Here is an 18,739-nt window from a genome sequence, read left to right as displayed (position 1 = left end):
TGGTAGGCTACTTCTGGAACTTAAACATCTGTCCCCAGGGCACTGTCTTACCAGCCTGAGGCAGCAACTCTGGGGAAGTCACCACCTAGAGGCCCCAGAGCAGGGCCCCTGCTCCTAACGACACTGGGACAGGAACCGCCTTTCACTGAGGGTCAGCGAGGAAGCTGCATTCACAGCCATGTGGCCCATCAGGGGCGGAGCTGCCAGCTTAGACTTCTGGTTGGGTCCCGGTTCTTTGCAGGGGCCCCAAGGTCAGTCCCCTGGACACACGGGGTTGGGGGGAGGGGCCCCTCACAATGCAGCTCACCAGCAGCAGCAGGCTGGGGACAAGGAAGGACAGGAGGTCCCACAGCAGAGATGAGAGCCAGAACGTAGCCACGTGGACGCCGCTGATGAACTGGATCTGCTTGGCCTTGAGGCCTCTCTCTTTGACTGTCAAGATGGAAAAGGAACTCGAAAGGAAAGCCATTCCAAAAAGCAAGTTGATGACAAGATAATGTCCTTTAGGGCCCCTGTCAAAGGCAGGATATAAAGAGAGAGGCAGTCATTTAAGTAGAACCGGTCAAAGCAACCATATTCCAAAATAACAATTTGTAATTAAAACAAAGAGACAAAAAGGGAGAAAGCTGGCGGTAAAGGGAGCAGCTTAGCGAGGAGGAAGGAAAGCTGTCCATACTCATACAAGATGTCCTCCGCGATCTCCATGCTCGACTGAGGCTGAGGGTGGTTCAGTACCGTTATGGATGCCCTGGGCCCAGAAAGCAACTTGAACAGGATGTTATCCACCAACGCCAGCACCTGGGCCGTGGAATGGTACGCCTGGTTATTGAACAGTGCTGTCACGATGGTGTGGTTCCCCACGTCATCAAAAGAAATGGCTACCAGGTAGTTCTGGTCAAAGACCTCAGGCTCCTCCTCCAACTTTTTCAGGAGGAATGGTTCCACTGGGCCTGGAAGAAAACAGACCACTGAGCGGGTCGCACCAGGCCTCGAGAGGCAGGGAGGACAGCGGCTCCTCCTGAATGTCTCTCTCCTCACCAAGCCTCACACATATCCCCAGTGGGGTCCTCCCATCGTGGCAGTACCCTGACTTCCAGTCATCCACTTGGCCTGCAGGGCTGCCTCCTGCCTGAGCCCCTCAGGCCTGGGGCCTCAAGAAAAGTTTTCCTTTCCTTGACTGGAGCAGCAGTGAAGTCTTGTCCAGGCATCTTTCAGGCTTCCCTGCTGTGCAGCCCCCAGTCACACCACAGGCTTTGAACTCAGGCACGCCCTCTGACCCTCTGAGGCTGAGCTATGTCTATGTGACCATCACGGACTGTTCCTCTGTACTACTGCTTATCCACAAGACCTCTGGGCTAGGAGCTCTCTGAGAGCTGTTCATCACCACACTTCTAGCACACAGGCTGATTGACCAAGAACCCTGGAATTTTTAAGCTGGAATGATCACTGTACTGGTGGCTGAGGGTTACTGAGTGCCAGTGTTGCAGTGCGAAGCACCTTTGATGGGCACTCCCCTGGACCCTCCGGTGACAGTGTGAGGAAACCAAGGTTGGGAGAGGCAAGGCACTACAATCCCAACCATTTCTGCAGCTGATCTCTTGTACTTTACTAAAAATGAATCCTTAAAATTTTCATTTTAAATTAAAATAACACGTCAATATAATTTTAAAAATCAAATAATTATACAAAACTTACAATGAGAGATGACAGTGCCATGGCCTTCCACAGCACTATCCCTGGCCCCTGCTCACCGGGGCAACCATGCTGAAGTCTTTCAGTCTGGGTCTCTCAGGATCAATAAATAGTCCATTTCTCCACTGACAGCCTATCTCGGAAGCAAGGACTTGGCTCTCTTAGAGGACTATCCCCACCTTTTACGGCCTTCCCTAGAAGGGCCTTCTAGCCACACACTCTGACTTCAGAGAGCATCACGTAGCCTAGAAGCACATGGCTTCACTGCAGGGAGCAATGGGCCTGCTTCCTGCCCCGTTTTCCTGGGCCTGGTACTTACTTTGCAGCTCCAGAGGATTCTGGTCCTCAGCCATAAGCACATCTGTCAGATGGTCTAGAAGCTGTGGACCCAGCCTGGAGTTCGGAGAAATGTAGAATGGAACAATAGTTTGACCATATGATTTTAGAGTCAGCTCCAATGGGCTGTTGTCCATGCTTATATCGAAGTTGAGGAATGAGAGGCTGATGCTAAGAATGACCAGAGGCACCAGGATCTGTATTGACAGCATCATGATCCAGTTGCGCCAAGAATAAGTAGCCCTTTTCAAGAACATGGCATAGAACTGTTGGCAGAGAAGGCTGAACTACAATTTAAAAAAAAGGACATACCATTACCATGGTCACAGGTAGGAGCTGGCAGGCAGTGAAGCGGCTCGTGTTCAACTGTATTCTCTCATATTATGTCTAACATTTTGATTGTGTCAAAAATTGCTTCAAATTAAAATTCTTTGACTCAATTATTAGATTAACATTTAATGGTAGAAAAAGAAGGCACAGATTGGAAAGAGTTTGAAAGAGAAGTCTAAACAGACACCAAATGTAAACAGGATACATTGTTTTTCACCTGTCAGATTGGCAAAAATTTTACGTTGATGAGGATACAGGGGGAGGGAAATGCCATTGCTTGCTGGCATTTTAATTTGATATTACTTTTTTAGAAAACAAATGAGCTGAATGCATAAATTTAATTCGACATCCACACAGTCAAAGAGAAGAGACTGCACTTCTAGTAATGCACCCACAGATGCACCCGTGGAGGGATGCAGGCCACGCACAGAGAGGTCCCTGGGCTTCGACAGTGAATATCAAAGCATGCAGGCATGTGCACTGGGATGCCAAGATTCAGCCTTGGGCCCAGAGGTGGCGGCTGTGGAGGTCGGCGCCACAGGCTCCCATCAGCTTCTCTTTCACTGGCGCTGCGCTAGCTGGGTGGGCTGGGGCCTTCAAGCCTCAGGTTTCCCAAATACCAAACACCAAAACACCCCAGAAAGCCTCTCCCAAGCACCCACCACGTCTCCCACATTTGGATTTGAAGCTCCTTCCTCTCAAGCATTCACCAAAAGGCATTGCTATCACCCTGCCGGAGGTGGTGCTCTGAGAAATACTTCCTGGGAAGGTTCTGGAGTTGTTTCCAAAAGCAAAGCTTGGCCAAGTAGAGGCTGAATAGATCCTTCCTGGGGTTGGAGAAGAGCCTTCTGTGTAGGACAGGCACTGGTCTATAGATAACCCCCAAGACCCTTTCCAACTAGGGGCTCCATGGATGGCAGCTTCCCCTTGAACAGGTGATGTAAGACTATGAAACAGTGAGTCCTCTTCACTAACCCATGAAAAGGCTCCCTGGTGGCTCAGTGGAAAGGAACCTGTCTGCTAATGCAGGAGACGCAGGAGACACAGGTTTGATCTCTGGGTCAGGAAGATCCCCTGGAGGAGGAAATGGCAACCCACTTCGGTATTCTTGTCTGGGAAATTCCATGGACAGAGAAGCCTGGTGGGCTCCAGGCCATGAGGTCACAAAAGAGTCAGACACGACTAAGTGATTGAGCATGCATGCATGCAATCCAAGAAAACCAATCTCATTATTTTGTAATATATCTCATAGATAGCTAAATCAAGACGACTAAGTAAAATGTATATCAACATTCTTTTTTAAGCATTAAAACCTGTATGAAATACAGGTTGTCCATGTATTTCATAAGAATTTTTTTTTTTTAATTACGGATTTCCCTGGTGGTTCAGTGATTAAAACTTCACCTTCCATTGCAAGGAGTGCAGGTTCAAACCCTGGTGAGGGAGCTAAGATCCCACACGCCTCATGTCCAAACAACCAAAATAGAAAACAGAGCAAATTCAGTAAAGAATTTAAAAAATGGTCCACATTAAAAAAAATCTTAAAAATTTTAAATTTCAGGTGGTACCATGCATGATCTGTTTCATAGTGAAAGACTAATAAGAAAGGTTAAATATGCTTTTTGGACAGCAGATTTAATGCCTTTTTTTAAAAGCTAAGTCTCTTGATTCCTTTCTTTCTTTCTTTCTTTTTTTTTTTTAATGCTTATCTATTTGTTTTTGGCTGTGCTGGGTCTTTGCTGCTGTGTGGGCCTTTCTCCAGCCGAGGACAGCTGGGGCCCTTCTCCAGCTGTGGCACACGGGGTTCCCACTGTGGTGGCCTCTCTTGTTGCCAAGCATGGGCTCTAGGGCACTTGAGCTTCAGTAGTTGTGGCCTCCAAGCTCTAGAGTGCAGGCTCAGTGGTTGCGGTGCTCAGACTTAGTCTCTCCACAGCATGTGGGGATCTTCCTACGTCAGGGATGGAACCTGTTCTCCCGTGCTGGCAAATGGGCTCTCCACCACGGAGCCACCAGGGAAGCTCGATCTAGTGCTTTTACTCTTTCTTTTTTCTGGTGAAAGAAGTGGCCACTCCCTTTCTATGAGCTTTTCTGATACTTCCTTTCATTGGGTTGATCCTGGTCAGAAAAAACACCAGCATTCTGATTTTCAACTGGAGCAAAGAGCACGGTATTCCTGAAATCCAGCAGAGCCAATCTTTTATGTCTAAAATCTGCACAGTTTTCCTTAAACCCCTATTAAAGGTTGACATTCATATCTTGACAGAATAATATCATGATTCCAGGAATGAAACAGAAACCTGCTTCCTGCATTTGATGTATCTGCTCACCCCAGTGTTAGGATGGATGGGTAGGCCGGATGGTATTGAGAAAATCCTTGAATGAAGACGTTTAATCCTGTTGACAGGAACCCTGCTCACCAGTGGATGCGAATGGAAGGAGGGAAGCTTGATGATCTGCAAGTCTATGTCAGAATCCATCAGCTTATTAACCCTAAACCAAACCAAAAGCACAAAGAAATGAGAACTCTCAAAATCACAACACATTCCATTTTGTTCAGATTTAAAGAATGAAAGTCATGTAAGATATGAAAAAAATAAGTTAGGACACAAACAATGAGGAGAAAAAAAGCCACACCAAGATTACATACTGTTGGCAAGTGTATACTGGCTGCTACTGCTGCTAAGTTGCTTCAGTCGTGTCCAACTCTGTGCGACCCCATAGACGGCAGCCCACCAGGCTCCCCCATCCCTGGGATTCTCTAGGCAAGAATACTGGAGTGGGTTGCCATTTCCTTCTCCAATGCAGGAAAGTGAAAAGTCAAAGTGAAGTCGCTCAGTCATGTCCGACTCTTAGTCACCCCATGGACTGCAGCCTACCAGGCTCCTCCATCCATGGGATTTTCCAGGCAAGAGTACTGGAGTGGGGTGCCATTGCCTTCTCCAGTATACTGACTAGAAAGGGCTTAAAAAGGAACTAACAACTGAATTAACTGACCAATAGCTTCTCCAAATAACTGAGGCAACGCTAGCTTGAATAGATTTCATTATTTTCCTTAAAAGATACCACACACAAATTAAAACAAAAATATAATATCACTAAATATGTATTTTATGAGCAAAACTATAAATTATAAAAGGTGGCATTTCTGACACTCCAGGTCTGGGGTTTATAAACTATGGCCAGTGGGCCAAATCCAGCCCAAGGTTTGTTTTGGTATGGGACGAGCTCAGAAAGGATTTCACATTTGTAAATTGCTGTTACATGGTTAATTAAGTGCCTACATAATACCCTTGTTATGTGACCATTCCTACACAGCCTAAAGTATTTATCAAAGCTGTAATAATACTTTGGCCACCTGATGCAAAGAGCTGATTCATTAGAAAAGACCCTGATGCTGGGAAAGACTGAAGGCAAAAGGAGAAGGGGGCAGCAGAGGATGAAATGGCTGGATAGCATCACCAACTCAATGGACATGAATTTGAGCAAACTCCAGGAGATAGTGAAGGACAGGGAAGCCTGGCGTGCTGCAGTCCATGGGGCTGCAAAGAGTCACACACAACTCAGTAACTGAATAACAACAACACAATACCCTTGATTATGCGACCAAGCCTACACAGCCTAAAGAGTATACTATCTGACCCTTTAGAAAAAAGTTTGCAGAACCCCTGTTCAGGGTCAAATTCAGCAAAGTATGAGGTCAAAAAACATACTTTTACTCATAGTCTTTGAGCTAGTTATTCCATTGCTGGGAATTTGTCACAAGAATATAATTCAATAAACTGGTTCATTTTCCCTCCAGCACAGTTCTGCAAAGGACAGTAAATGAACCGTTATTTACTGCGGTGACACAGATTATCCCAAACTTAGCATCTTAAAACAACAGTAAGCATTTACAATCTCACACAATTCCAGTGGGTCAGGAATTTGGGGGCGGCTCAGCTGAGTGGCTCTGCCTCAAGGTCTCTCCTGCAGATGCAGTCCAGCTCTCGGCCAGGCTACAGTTGTCTGAAGGCTGGACTGGGGCCAGAGGGTCTGGTCCACTCACAGGATAGTGCCCTCATGTGGCAGCGGAAAGGAGGCAGTGGTGTGTGGTTCTCTAAGTGTAGTTTGGACAAAAACACTGGTTGATGTTTTAATTAACATTAATGATTAAGACAAAACTGAAACAACAAAGATGTTATGTCAAAACTTCACTCATTCATCCACAAGGTGAGTAACGTTTTTATTGGACTAAATAACATATTTAAAAACCTCAGAGTATTTCCTCAAATTCTATTAATGAAATTGCTTCAGATAGGACATACTTTGAAGTTTAATTCACACTATTAACATTTTCTCAGTCATGACTTTCTAAATCTAGACAGTCAACAAAGAAATAAACTCCAATTTATAGTGTTTACCAATTTTCATGTTGTAAATACTCTCACCAGTATTGATTTCAAATTGTCAACATAATGCTTCCATCACACAGTGTAAGTAGATGTAAAAATAACCTCAAGAGCACTGATCATAGTAAAATGTAACCAAATCATGAGGACATAGGTTTTATTATTTCCCTCTGTGATTATTGTTATTTCTAAGAAATATAGATTTGTTCTTTGTCCTGGTTCCGGAACAGAGCTCCTAAAACTCTTGCAAATTTCTAAGTGAAGAGAGCCATAAGAGTGTCCTTTGTCATGGTGACTTGAGATGGGGTCTGGTTGCCAGGGGAACCAAAACCATGTGATTGGCAGGTTAGAGCTTTTGACCACCTTCATCCAGTTACCACACCCCTGTCTCCAGCCTCTGAAGAAAGTGAAAGCAAGCCAAAGTTGCTCAGTTGTATTCACTCTTTGAGACCTCATAGACTATACAGTCCATGGGATTCTCCAGGCCAGAATACTGGAGTGGGCAGCCTTTCCCTTCTGCAGGCAATCTTCCCAACCCAGGGATCGAACCCAGGTCTCCCACATTGCAAGCAGATTCTTTACCAGCAGAGCCACAAGGGAAGCCCAAGAATACTGGAGTGGGTATTTCTATCCCTTCTCCAGCAGATCTTCCCAACCCAGGAATCAAACTGGGGTCTCCTGCATTGCAAGCAGATTCTTTACCAACTGAAGTATCAGGGAAGCCTGCCTCCAACCTCTGGCAACCACAGATCTGTTGTTTCTGTGAATTATTTTTCTTATATTCCACATTTAAGTGAGATCACATAGTGCTTGTATTTCTGTGCCTGACATTTCATTGAGCACAATGCCCTCAAGGCCCATCCATGTTGTTGCAAATGGCATGATTCCTCTTTAAAAAAAGATTTTTATGGCCAAACAGTGTGTGTGTGTGTGTGTGTGTGTGTGTGTGTGTGTGTGTGTATGTTCATCAATCACATCTTCTTTATCCATTCACCTGCTGATGGACACTTAGGTTGTTTCCACAACTTGGCCACTGTAAATAATGCTGAAATAAACATGGCAGTACATGTTTGAGGTAGTGAGTCCACTTCCTTTAGATATATACCCATAAAGTGGAACCAGATCATATGATAGTTCTATTTTTAATTTTTTTGAGGAAATTTCAATATTGCTTTTTATAGTGGTTGTATATCAATTTCCATTCTCACCAACAGAATACAAGGGTTCTCTTTTCTCCATATCCTTGCTAACACTTGTCATCTCCTGTCTCTCTGCTATTCCAATGGGTGTTAAGTGATAGCTCATTGTGGTTCTGATTTGCATTTCCCTAATGATTAGTGATGCTGAACACCTTTTCATGTACCTGTTGGCCATCTGAATATTTTCTTTGGAAAAAAGTCTATTCAGGTCCTTTGCCTATTTAGAAATTGGCTTTTTTTGCTATTGAATTGTATGAATTGTTTATATATTTTAGATACTAACCGCTTATCATACGTGTCTGCAAATACTTTCTCCCATTCAGTAGGTTACCTTTGCATTTTGTTGATCACTTCTTTTGCTGTGCAGAAGCTTTATTTTGATATAGTTCTTCTTGTTTATTTTCCCTTTGTTACTTGTGCTAATATTCTCCCCTTTACTGTGAGATGGACCTAGTGACTAACTTCTAGTAAATAGAATATAGCAAACGTGATAAAATGACACTTCCAAGATTAGGCGACAAAGTGAACATGGTTTCCATCTGGTCATCTTTCTCTGATCACTCACTGTGGGGGATACCAACTGCCATATCACAAGGTCACTCCAGCACCCTGGGTGGGGAGGCCCACATCATGAGCAACTGAGGCCAGCCAGCAACAACAAGAGTGAATGTGAAAGTGGATCCTTCCCCAGGTGAGCCTGTAGAGACTGCAGCCCCAGCTGGAGACCTGACTACATGCTCATGCTCAGACGCTCAGTTGTGTCCGACTCTTTGCGACCTCAGGGACTGTAGCCCACCAGGTTCTTCTGTCCATGGGATTTTCCAGGCAAGTAAATTGGAGTGGGTTGCCATTTCCAACCACCTCAAAAGAGATCCGAGCCAGAATCTCCTACCTACTTTCTCCTGGGCTCCTGACCCACAGAAACTGTGAGGTAACAAATGTTTGTTGTTTCAAGGCTGCTAAGTTTCACAGTAATTTGCTAGCACCAATAGATAATCAATATGCCAAAAAAGGAGCATAACAGACATGAGACACCTGAAAGGGAAATATCATGTCTAAGTAGCTGTCTCAGTAAGAATGGAAAGAGAGGATGGATCAGAAGAGAGATTAGGTGAGAATTTTTCAAAACTGACCAATACCAGCAAACCACAATGTGAAAAGCGGTAAAAATCCTAAGCAGAACACAAAGAAAACCACACAAATGCATATCACTGTAAAAATGTTGAAAACCTAAGAGAAAGAAAAAATAATATTAAAAGCAGCCAGAGGTAAAGGACAGATTGCATTAAAAGAATAATAATAATACTAGCAGCTGACATCTCAGTGGATATATGGAAGTCAGAAGACAATAGAATGGAAGGAATAAGCAAAAATGATCTATTCATATAACGGAGAACTATTCAGCAATAAAAAACCAAAGTATTTATTATACATGCTACAACATGAATGAACCTCCAAAAATTATTCTACGGGAAAGAAGCCAGACATACAATACACACTGTATGATTTTCTACATATGAATCCAAATGATTCCATTCTTATGAAATGTCCATAATAGGTAAATATATAAAGACAGAAAGTAGACTAGTGGTTTCCTTGGACTAGAAATGGGAACAGGAATATTTGGAATATTTGCAAATGAACATGAAAGATCTTTCCAGAGTGATGAAAATGTTCTATTGTTGGCTTATGGTCCCACCATAAATTTACTAAAAGCTATCAAACTGGTATGAATTACTGGTTAATGCTACAGTATGTAAATTATACCCCAACAAATCTGTTTTAAGAAGAAGAAATCAGAATTACATTGTAGAAGTATTAAAAACAACCCCTGACAATGTAAAATTCTGTATCAAGGGAAAATTCTTTTAAAAATGGAGGCCAAAAATATATTTTCAGGCAAACAAAAACTCTGAGACTTCATCAGATCAGAAAATTTGCACTAAAGGAAATATATATTGTTTGGGCAGAAAATAGCCTGAGATGGAAGCTTAAGGATGAATGATGCTTAAGAGTGTAAGAACAATGTAAAGGGTAAATACGTGCTAAATTTAAATGAATGCTGATTGCACAAAAAAACAGTAATGTGCTATAGACTTTTAAATATACACAGAATTGAAATAGTTGAATAAATACCACATAACAAAAGTGGAACAAATGGAATTTAAGAGTGCTATAGATTGCATTGTCTGGAATGCAGTAAATGTGCTAGTTTTTTGTACACTTTAATAAGCTAAAAATGCACATTGAAATCTTAGGATAACCAATAAGAGAAGAGCAAGATAACGTACAAATTCTAAACTAACGGAGGAGAAAATATAAAGCAAAAAAAAAAAAAAAACCCACAAAAAACCCTCTAAATCAATTCCAAAGACTAGAAAGGAAACAAGAGAATATGGAATTGATGGGATAAATAGAAGACACTGAGCAATATGACAGATTTAAAACTAAATGGATTAGAAGTTTATTACTCACTAGAAAAGACCCTGATGATGGGAAAGATTGAAGGCAAAAGAAGGAGGCAGCAGAGAATGAGATGGTCAGATAGCATCACTGACTCAATGGACATGAATCTGAGCAAACTCCAAGAGACAGTGGAGGACAGAGGAGGCTGACATGCTGCAGTACACAGGGTTGCAAAGAGCTGGACATGAATTAGCAACTGAACAACAACAACACAGAACTACTTAGAAGATAAAGATATACAAATGAATGGTTTTTACACTCCAACTATATTCCATTCATAAGAAACACATCTAAAATATGTAGCTACAGTATGAATGAATGCAAAAGAACGGGTAAGGAGAATATCCTTCAAGAATGAGAAACAAAATCATTTTCAGACCAAAATAACTGAGAGCCTTTGGCATCAGCATAAAAACAGTAAAGGACGTGGGACAGAATGTACTTCAGGCAGAAGGAAAGTCTGAGAAGCACAAGGAAAAAAAACACAGAAAGAGCTGAATATGTATATGAATTTAAATGACCACTGTCTTTGACAAAACAATAATGTTTTGTGAACTTAAAAAAGGTGATTAAAATACACAATGATAGTATAATGTATAAGTTGGTAATGGTAGGATGTGTGTGAATAAAATTAAGGTGTTTCAAAGCCTTGATATTTTCCAGGAGCAGAGTAAAGATATTACTTCACCTGAGACTTTGATAAATTACTTATGTGTATCTCAATATCTAGGCTTACCATTAAAATAATAAAATAAGAATATATAGTTTCCAACTAGTATGGGGTAGGGAGGAAACTACAGAATGAGAAAAAAATAATCCTTAAAAGGGAGAGAATGTCATACAGACTCAACAGGACTTGTAGAAAATATAAGGTAAAATGATAGATATATTGTATTGTAAAGTAATTAGCCTTCAATTAAAATAAATAAATTTATATATTTTTAAATGATAGATATAAATTTTAATATATCATAAATAATACTCATAAATAGCTTGCATATTCTATTTCAAAGACAAACATTACCAGACTGGGTAAAATAATACTGACCTGGTCTCCTTGCCACTTTATGGCCCAGTGTGGCTGCCGGGGTAGTTTACCAGGGAGGCCCTCTCAAAGCCTTCCTCGCACTGAGCCAGCATTCCTGCTTCATTCAAATAGCTTGGTGGATGAATCAGCCAATGCCAGAGCTGCCCTACCTTGGGAGATCTTTTTTTTTCTTTTAATTGGAGGCTAATTACAATATTGTGGTGGTTTTTACCATACATTCACATGAATCAGCCACAGGTGTACATGTGTTCCCCATCCTGAACCCCTCTCCCTCCTCCCTCCCCATCCTATACCTCAGGGTCGTCCCAGTGCACCAGCCCTGAGCACCATGTCTCATGCATCGAACCGGGACTGGCAATCTATTTCACATATGATAATAAACATGTTTCAGTGGTATTTTAAATGAAATAATAAACCTTCCTAATTGTCTAAACCAGTCGAGTTCGGGTTATCAGTTACTTAGAGTCAAAAGCATCCCAACTGATATGATGCCACTTTTTGCTTTTCATCCCTAGGAATTTATGTTAAAATTATGTTTGTTGGATGATATTATATTCAATATTTTCTACACTAATGAATATCCCTGTTATTGGAAGCACTAGTCAGAGGCTGGAAGACTATTCAGTGAGGATGTTATAGAAAGGATTCAAACACTGGGCAACGTTTAAGTACCCTTCCAATCCTAAGATTCCTGGAATCTATGGTTTTGTATTCACTTACCGAATGAAGATTTCTTCCATAGTGGTGACAGAGACCCCAAAGCTGGCAATGCCCAGCTCTTCCTGCCTCAGTTCCAAGTCAGTAAACAGAGCTTCAAACCTGGAAGGGAAGAGCAGTTTTATTCATCAAAGGTGGAAGTTGAATCCCTCCTTATTACCCTTGGCTTTCTACAAAGGAAAAAGCATGGACTATGGAGTTAAGAAGATATTTGTTCAAATCTCAATTCTGTCCCTCTTGAGCTTCATGACTCTGAACTTGAACAATGAGCATAAATAATACCATTTACTTCAAAACTTTCTGTAAGGATAAATCAAATATACACCTAGCACACTGCAGGTGCATAGTAAATATTAATTCATCTCTGAAACTGTATCAAGCATCTTTTCTGACGAAAACACTGTAAGACTAGAAATCAACTACATGAAAAAAAAACCCTGCAAAACCACAAACACATGGAGGCTAAACAACATGCTACTAAACAACTGATGAGTCACTGAAGAAATCAAAGAAGAAATTTAAAAATACCTTCAAATGAAAATGAAACCATGATCATACAAAATCTACATGGTGTGGCAAAAGAAAGAAGGTCTAAGATGGAAGTTTATAGTGATACAAGTCAACCTCAGGAAACAAGAAAATTTTAAAATAAATGACCTAAACTTAACCTAGAGGAACAACAAGAAGAAAAATCCCAAAGTTAGTAGAAGGAAATAAATCATAAATATTAGAGCAGAAATGAATAAAGACCAAAAACAATAGAAAAAAGCAATGAAACTAAGAGGAGTTCCTTTGAAAAGATAAATAAACTGATGAACCTTGAGCTAGACTCATTAAGAAAAACAGAGTGGGCCCAAATCAATAAAATCAGAAATGAAAAAGGGGAAGCTACAATGGATACCACAGAAACACAAAGGAATATAAGAACTGTATATGAACAATCCTACACCAATGACATGGACAATAAAGAAGAAATGGGCAAATTCACAGAAATTCAAGACTGAGCCAGGAAGAAATAGAAAATATGAACAGATCAACTATCAGTAATGAAATTGAATCAGAAATAATTTTTAAAAACTCCCAACAAACGAAAGTCCAGGACCAGCTGGCTTCACAAGTGAATTCTACCAAACATTTAGAGAAGAAAAATCCTTCTCAAGCTACTTCAAAAAATTGCAGAGGACATAATGCTTCCAAGCTCATTCTATAAGGCCCTGATACCAAAACTAGACAAAGATATCACACACAAAAAGAAAAGTACATGCCAATATCACTGATGAGCATAGATGCGGAAATTCTGAACAAAATATTGACAAACTGCATTCAACAACATATTAAAAGGTTCACATACCATGATGAAGTGGGATTTATTTCAAGGATGCAAAGTTTGGTTCAGTATCTGCAAATCAATCAATGTGATACACCACATTAACAAACTAGAGAATAAAACTCATATGATTGCCTCAACAGATGAAGGAAAAATTTCTGGGCAAAATTCAATATCCATTTACATCAAAAACTCTCCACAGAGTGAGAATAGAATGAATGTTCCTCAACATAATAAAGGCCACATATAAGCCCACAGCTAACATCACACTTGATGTGAAAAACTGCAAGTGTTTCTTCTAAGATCAGGGACAAGACAAAGATGCTCACTCTCACCACTTTCATTCAACATAGTTTTGGAAGTCCTGGCCACAGCAACTGGACAAGAAAAGAAATAGAAGAAGAAAAAAAAAAAAGGAAATAGAAGAAATCCATATTGGAAAGGAAGAAGCAAAGCTGTCTCCATTTTCAGGTGACATGATACTATGTGTATAAAATCCTCAAGATGCCATAAAAAAACTACTAGAACTCATCAATGAATTTGTAAAATTTAAAGGATACAAAGTTAATATACAGAACTCTATTGTTCTATATTATTCTGCTCTGTACACAGAACTCTGTACACTTACAAAAAATTATCAGAAAGGAGAATGAAGGAAACAATTTCATTTACCATCACATAAAGAACATTATAGCCAGGGACAAACATACCTGAGGAGATAAAAGACCAGTACTTAGAAAACTATAAGGCACTGATGAAAGAAATTGAAGACAACACAAAGAGGTAAAAAGATACACTTGTTCTTAGACTGGAAGAACTATTATTGTTAAAATGACCATATAATCCAAGGCAATCTACAGATTCAATGCAATCTCTATCAAGATACCAATGACATTTTTGACAGAACTAGAACAAATAATTCTAAAATTTGTATGGAAACATAAGAGGGCCTGAATAGCCAAAGCCATCTTGAGGAAAAAAAAAAAAAAAGATTAGAGCTGGAAGTATCACATAAAGCGACAGTATGGTATTGGCACAAAACAGACAAGTGGATCAGTGGAACAGAACAGAGACCCCAGAATAAGCCCACGCAGCTACAGCCAATCAGTTTACAACAAAGGAGACAAGAACAGGCAACGGGGAAACACAGTCTCTTTGTTAAGCTGTGCTGAGAAGTAAACTGGGCAGCTACATGAAAAGAATGAAATTAGAACACTGTCTCACACCATATACAAAAATAAACTCAAAATGGACTAAGACCTAAATGTAAGGCCAGAAATCATAAAACTCCTAGAAGAAAACAAAGGCAGAACACAGTTTCACATAAACCATAACAATATTTTTTTGGACCTATATCCTAAGGCAAAGAAAACAAAAGCAAAAACAAACGGGACTTAATTAAACTTAAAAGCTTTTGCACAGCAAAGGAAACTATTGACAAAAAAAACCCCCAAAGATTAGCTACTGAAATGGGAGAAAATATTTGCAAATAGTATGTGACTGATAAGGGGTTAATATCCAAAAACATATAAATGGCTCATTGAACTCAATATCAAAAAGACAAACAACCTAATTTTAAAACGGGCAGAAGACCTGAATAGGCATTTTTCCAGCTTGCATGGAAGGGTGTGAAAGTCACTGTGAAGTAGACTGAGTAATGCGTGGGCAATGAGATAAAGCAGGCAACACGATTAACCTAGTTTTAGAGAGCTTCAGCTGCGCAGGGTTACAGGACATGGAGTGGTGGCTGGAAAGAGAGGCAGGCTCAAGACAGTGCATCTCCAGAGCACACTAATATGTTCATGGACATGAGCCAAAGAAGAAAAGTCGATGACATAGATGAAAGAGGAAATAATCAAACCAGCAAACTCCTAAGACCAAGTGGCTGAGTACTTGAGCTGGTGTTGAAAAAAGCAAGCTTGTAGGTCTGTTAAAAGGGATAAATAGAGTACTTGTTGGATGGTGTTTACTTTCTCAATGAAGTATAACTAAGATTCCTATCCGAAAGAAACATGAGGACTGAGGAGAGGGAGAGACGGACATGTTGGCAACAAGTCTGAGGTCTGAAATAATTACAAGGCTGACCTTGGCTCCCACCCCACATGGAAAATCCACTTATAACTTCATAGTTAGCCCTCCAAATCCAAATGTTCTGCATCCACAGATTTAACCAAACGAGGGGTAGTGTAGTACCATAGTAACCTATTTATTGAAAAATCCGGGTATATGTGGACTCACACAGTTCAAACCTGTGTCGTTTAAGGGTCAACTGTAATATAAAGGAAAATCAAGTACAGTTTTCATCTGAGCCCAGTTACTTGGGTGCCTGTAATTAGAGTTCACATAGTCAAGGACCCCTTTGACGCCATCATAAAGAATTTTATTTTAATCTGAAAGCAGCTGGGCGCCATCAGGGGTTTTTAAGGAGGGAGGGAACATGATCAAAAGGCTTCCCTGGTGGCTCAGATGATAAAGAACCCTCCTGCCAATGAAGGAGATGCAGGTTCGATCCCTGGGTCAGGAAGATCCCCTGCAGAAGGAAATGGCAACCCACTCCAGTATTCTTCCCTGGGAAATCCCATGGACAGAGGAGCCCGGCGGGCTACAGTCCATGGGGCTGCAAAAGAGTCAGACGTGACTTAGTGACTAAACAACAACAGAGTCCTATATTTTCAAGTGCACTCTGGCTGGAGTGTGGTGTCTTTCTGCTGCTGCTGCTGCTAAGTCGCTTCAGTTGTGTCCAACTCTGTGCGACCCCATAGACGGCAGCCCACTAGGCTCCTCTGTCCCGGGGATTCTCCAGGCAAAAACACTGGAGTGGGTTGCCATTTCCTTCTCCAATGCATGAAAGTGAAAAGTGAAAGTGACGTCGCTCAGTCGTGCCCAACTCTTAGCGACCCCATGGACTGCAGCCCACCAGGCTCCTCTATCCCTGGGATTCTCCAGGCAAGAGTACTGCAGTGGGGTGCCATTGCCTTCTCCGATTTCTTTCTAGGAAATATCAAAGGCCTAGAAATCCAAACCATTACAGAATTGAGAGTCCTTGGTGAGGACAGGGGTGGGAGAGATGACTGAACACTGAGCACATGCAAGCAATTACTCCAGCCCTCTCAGGTCCATACCTGTGCGTGCTCTCTTTAGGAAGTATAAATGTCAGTTCTTCTCCAATGCTAGACTGGAAAACTGCATTTGGTATGTGCTGGTAAACCAGAAGGGAAATCTTCTCTGTGTCACAACGTGGTTTTCTTACCAGAGTTATATAATATCCTGCACCTGAAACATTTAAGAGATCATGAAATGGTTTTTCTCTTTTTAGTTACACTTAAATGTTCTATAGCCTAGAACATGACAGCTCCATAGGTTAGACAAGCTGGAGAGCTGTGGTGAATTTGCCTTGGAAAGTCTGTAACACTATTCTTGAGTCTCTCCTTTGACTCCATAGTTGGGAGGTGATAACAGCATTTAGCAATACTAGGCAAAATAAAGGAGGGCTGCATTAAAGGCAACACTCTGCTTAAGGGATAACTAATGTGGGGAAGTGAAAATTGAGCAGAGAGAGACCTTGAACATTAAGGTTAAGAACAAAAGTATCTCTTTCATAATTAAATTATGTTTTGAGAGACATACCCTATGGTATTCTAAATATTCTTTCAGAAGCTACTAGTAGCACTTGTTGCTACATTGCTGGCACTGTAGTCACTCAACAAACAGTCACTGAGCTCTTATGACCTGACAGGCACTTTTCTAGATATTGAGTATATAGAAGCAGGTCAAACAGTCAAAAATCCCTACTCTCACTCAAGGAGCTCTCATTACAGGAACGTGAGACATATGATAAGGTAAATAAGTAAATCAAGACCATATTAGTGACAAGTGCTAAGGTGAAAGATGAACAGGAAGGGGATACAGAGTATTGGGGATCATGACTTTGAAGGTGGGGAAGGCCTCACTAAGAATGTGATATCTCTGAAAGTACTGAAGACCTGAGGAAGAGGAGGAGCCGTGATGATATGTGGTCTGGGATGCAGGAGGAGGCCCATGTCCCGGATCAGAAAGGGGGCCCTGAGGCGGAAGCAGAAGAATATCGGGAGAAATGGCTGGGGAAGCGGGACCAGGCTAAGCAAGGCGTTTGAGCAACTCCCACGACCCTTCTTTCTGGGATGGGAAGTCATCAGTGGACTGAGCAGCAGAGCAGCACACTCATTCTGACAAGTTGGCCAGAGGCCCGCTGTGGGCTGGAAGCAACTTCAATGATTCAGGTAGGGAGACAGTAGGCTGGGCCAGGGGGTGAGGAAGGCAAGGCCACGGGGATTGGCAGATGGATCAGATATGGGCTATGAGACGCAGAGGATCAGGGAGCCCTGAGATTCTGGCCAAGCTGCTAAAAGGATGGAGCTGCCTTTACTTTGAGTGAACTGGTGTGTTGGTCAAGAGCTAGAGTTCAGCTGTGCATCAGCCATGGACAGTCCAACAGATACGTTCACTGTCTAGGGGTGTGGACAGTAAGCAGTTAGATACACAAATCTGGAGTTCAGCTGAGAGGTCCTGCAGAGACATTTTTCAGCACAGATACGTATAAGTCAGGACACTGAATGAGACCACTAAGTCAGTGAGCAGGGGAAAAAATAGTGACGTGACCTGGGCACTTCCAAGCCTAGAAGTAGAAGTGATGCAGAGGAACAGTCAGAGACACGAAAGGGAAACCCAGACGGCTAGGGGCCAGGAAAAGAGGGGGATGTCTGTGGCGAGATGTCCAGCAGGAGTGCACCCCACTGCGGAGAGAACAACTCGCCCTATGCAGGCATTAGCTCCCTCTTTGAGGAACAAGGTCTCTTAATCTTCATTTTAATAAAGGAAAATAATAGAATGGGAAAGACTAGAGATCTCTTCAAGAAAATTAGAGATATCAATGGAATATTTCATCCAAAGATGGACACAATAAAGGAAAGAAACGGTATGGACCTAACAAAAGCAGAAGATACTGACAAGAGGTGTCAAGAATACACAGAACTGTACAAAAAAGATCTTCACGATCCAGATAACCACGATGGTGTGATTACTCACCCAGAGCCAGATACCCTGGAATGTGAAGTCAAGCGGGCCTTAGGAAGTATAACAAGGAATAAAGCTAGCGGAGGTAATGGAATTCCAGCTATTTCAAATCCTGAAAGATGATGCTGTGAAAGTGCTGCACTCAATATGCCAGCAAGTTTGGAAAACTCAGCAGTGGCCATAG

General features: G+C 41.6%; 1 protein-coding gene across 2 annotated transcripts in view; it reads right to left on the bottom strand.

Moving 5' to 3' along the window:
- The window catches only part of LOC102183842 (ATP-binding cassette sub-family A member 17), an 84,741-nt gene that overhangs the window by 23,222 nt on the left and 42,780 nt on the right, over positions 1–18,739 (bottom strand). For both annotated transcript variants that reach the window (XM_018040917.1, XM_018040918.1), the window contains 6 exons: positions 16,626–16,776; positions 12,180–12,278; positions 4,686–4,848; positions 2,012–2,315; positions 677–950; positions 308–512 (listed from right to left, as the gene is read on the bottom strand). In XM_018040917.1, coding sequence (XP_017896406.1) covers positions 308–512; positions 677–950; positions 2,012–2,315; positions 4,686–4,848; positions 12,180–12,278; positions 16,626–16,776 — 1,196 coding nt within the window. The remainder of the gene's footprint in view (positions 1–307; positions 513–676; positions 951–2,011; positions 2,316–4,685; positions 4,849–12,179; positions 12,279–16,625; positions 16,777–18,739) is intronic.

Source organism: Capra hircus, chromosome 25 (assembly GCF_001704415.2).
Source record: "Capra hircus breed San Clemente chromosome 25, ASM170441v1, whole genome shotgun sequence".
NCBI lineage: Eukaryota > Metazoa > Chordata > Mammalia > Artiodactyla > Bovidae > Capra > Capra hircus.
The sequence above is the reverse complement of the archived record's forward strand: the minus strand, read 5'-3'. Positions and strand labels throughout refer to the sequence as shown.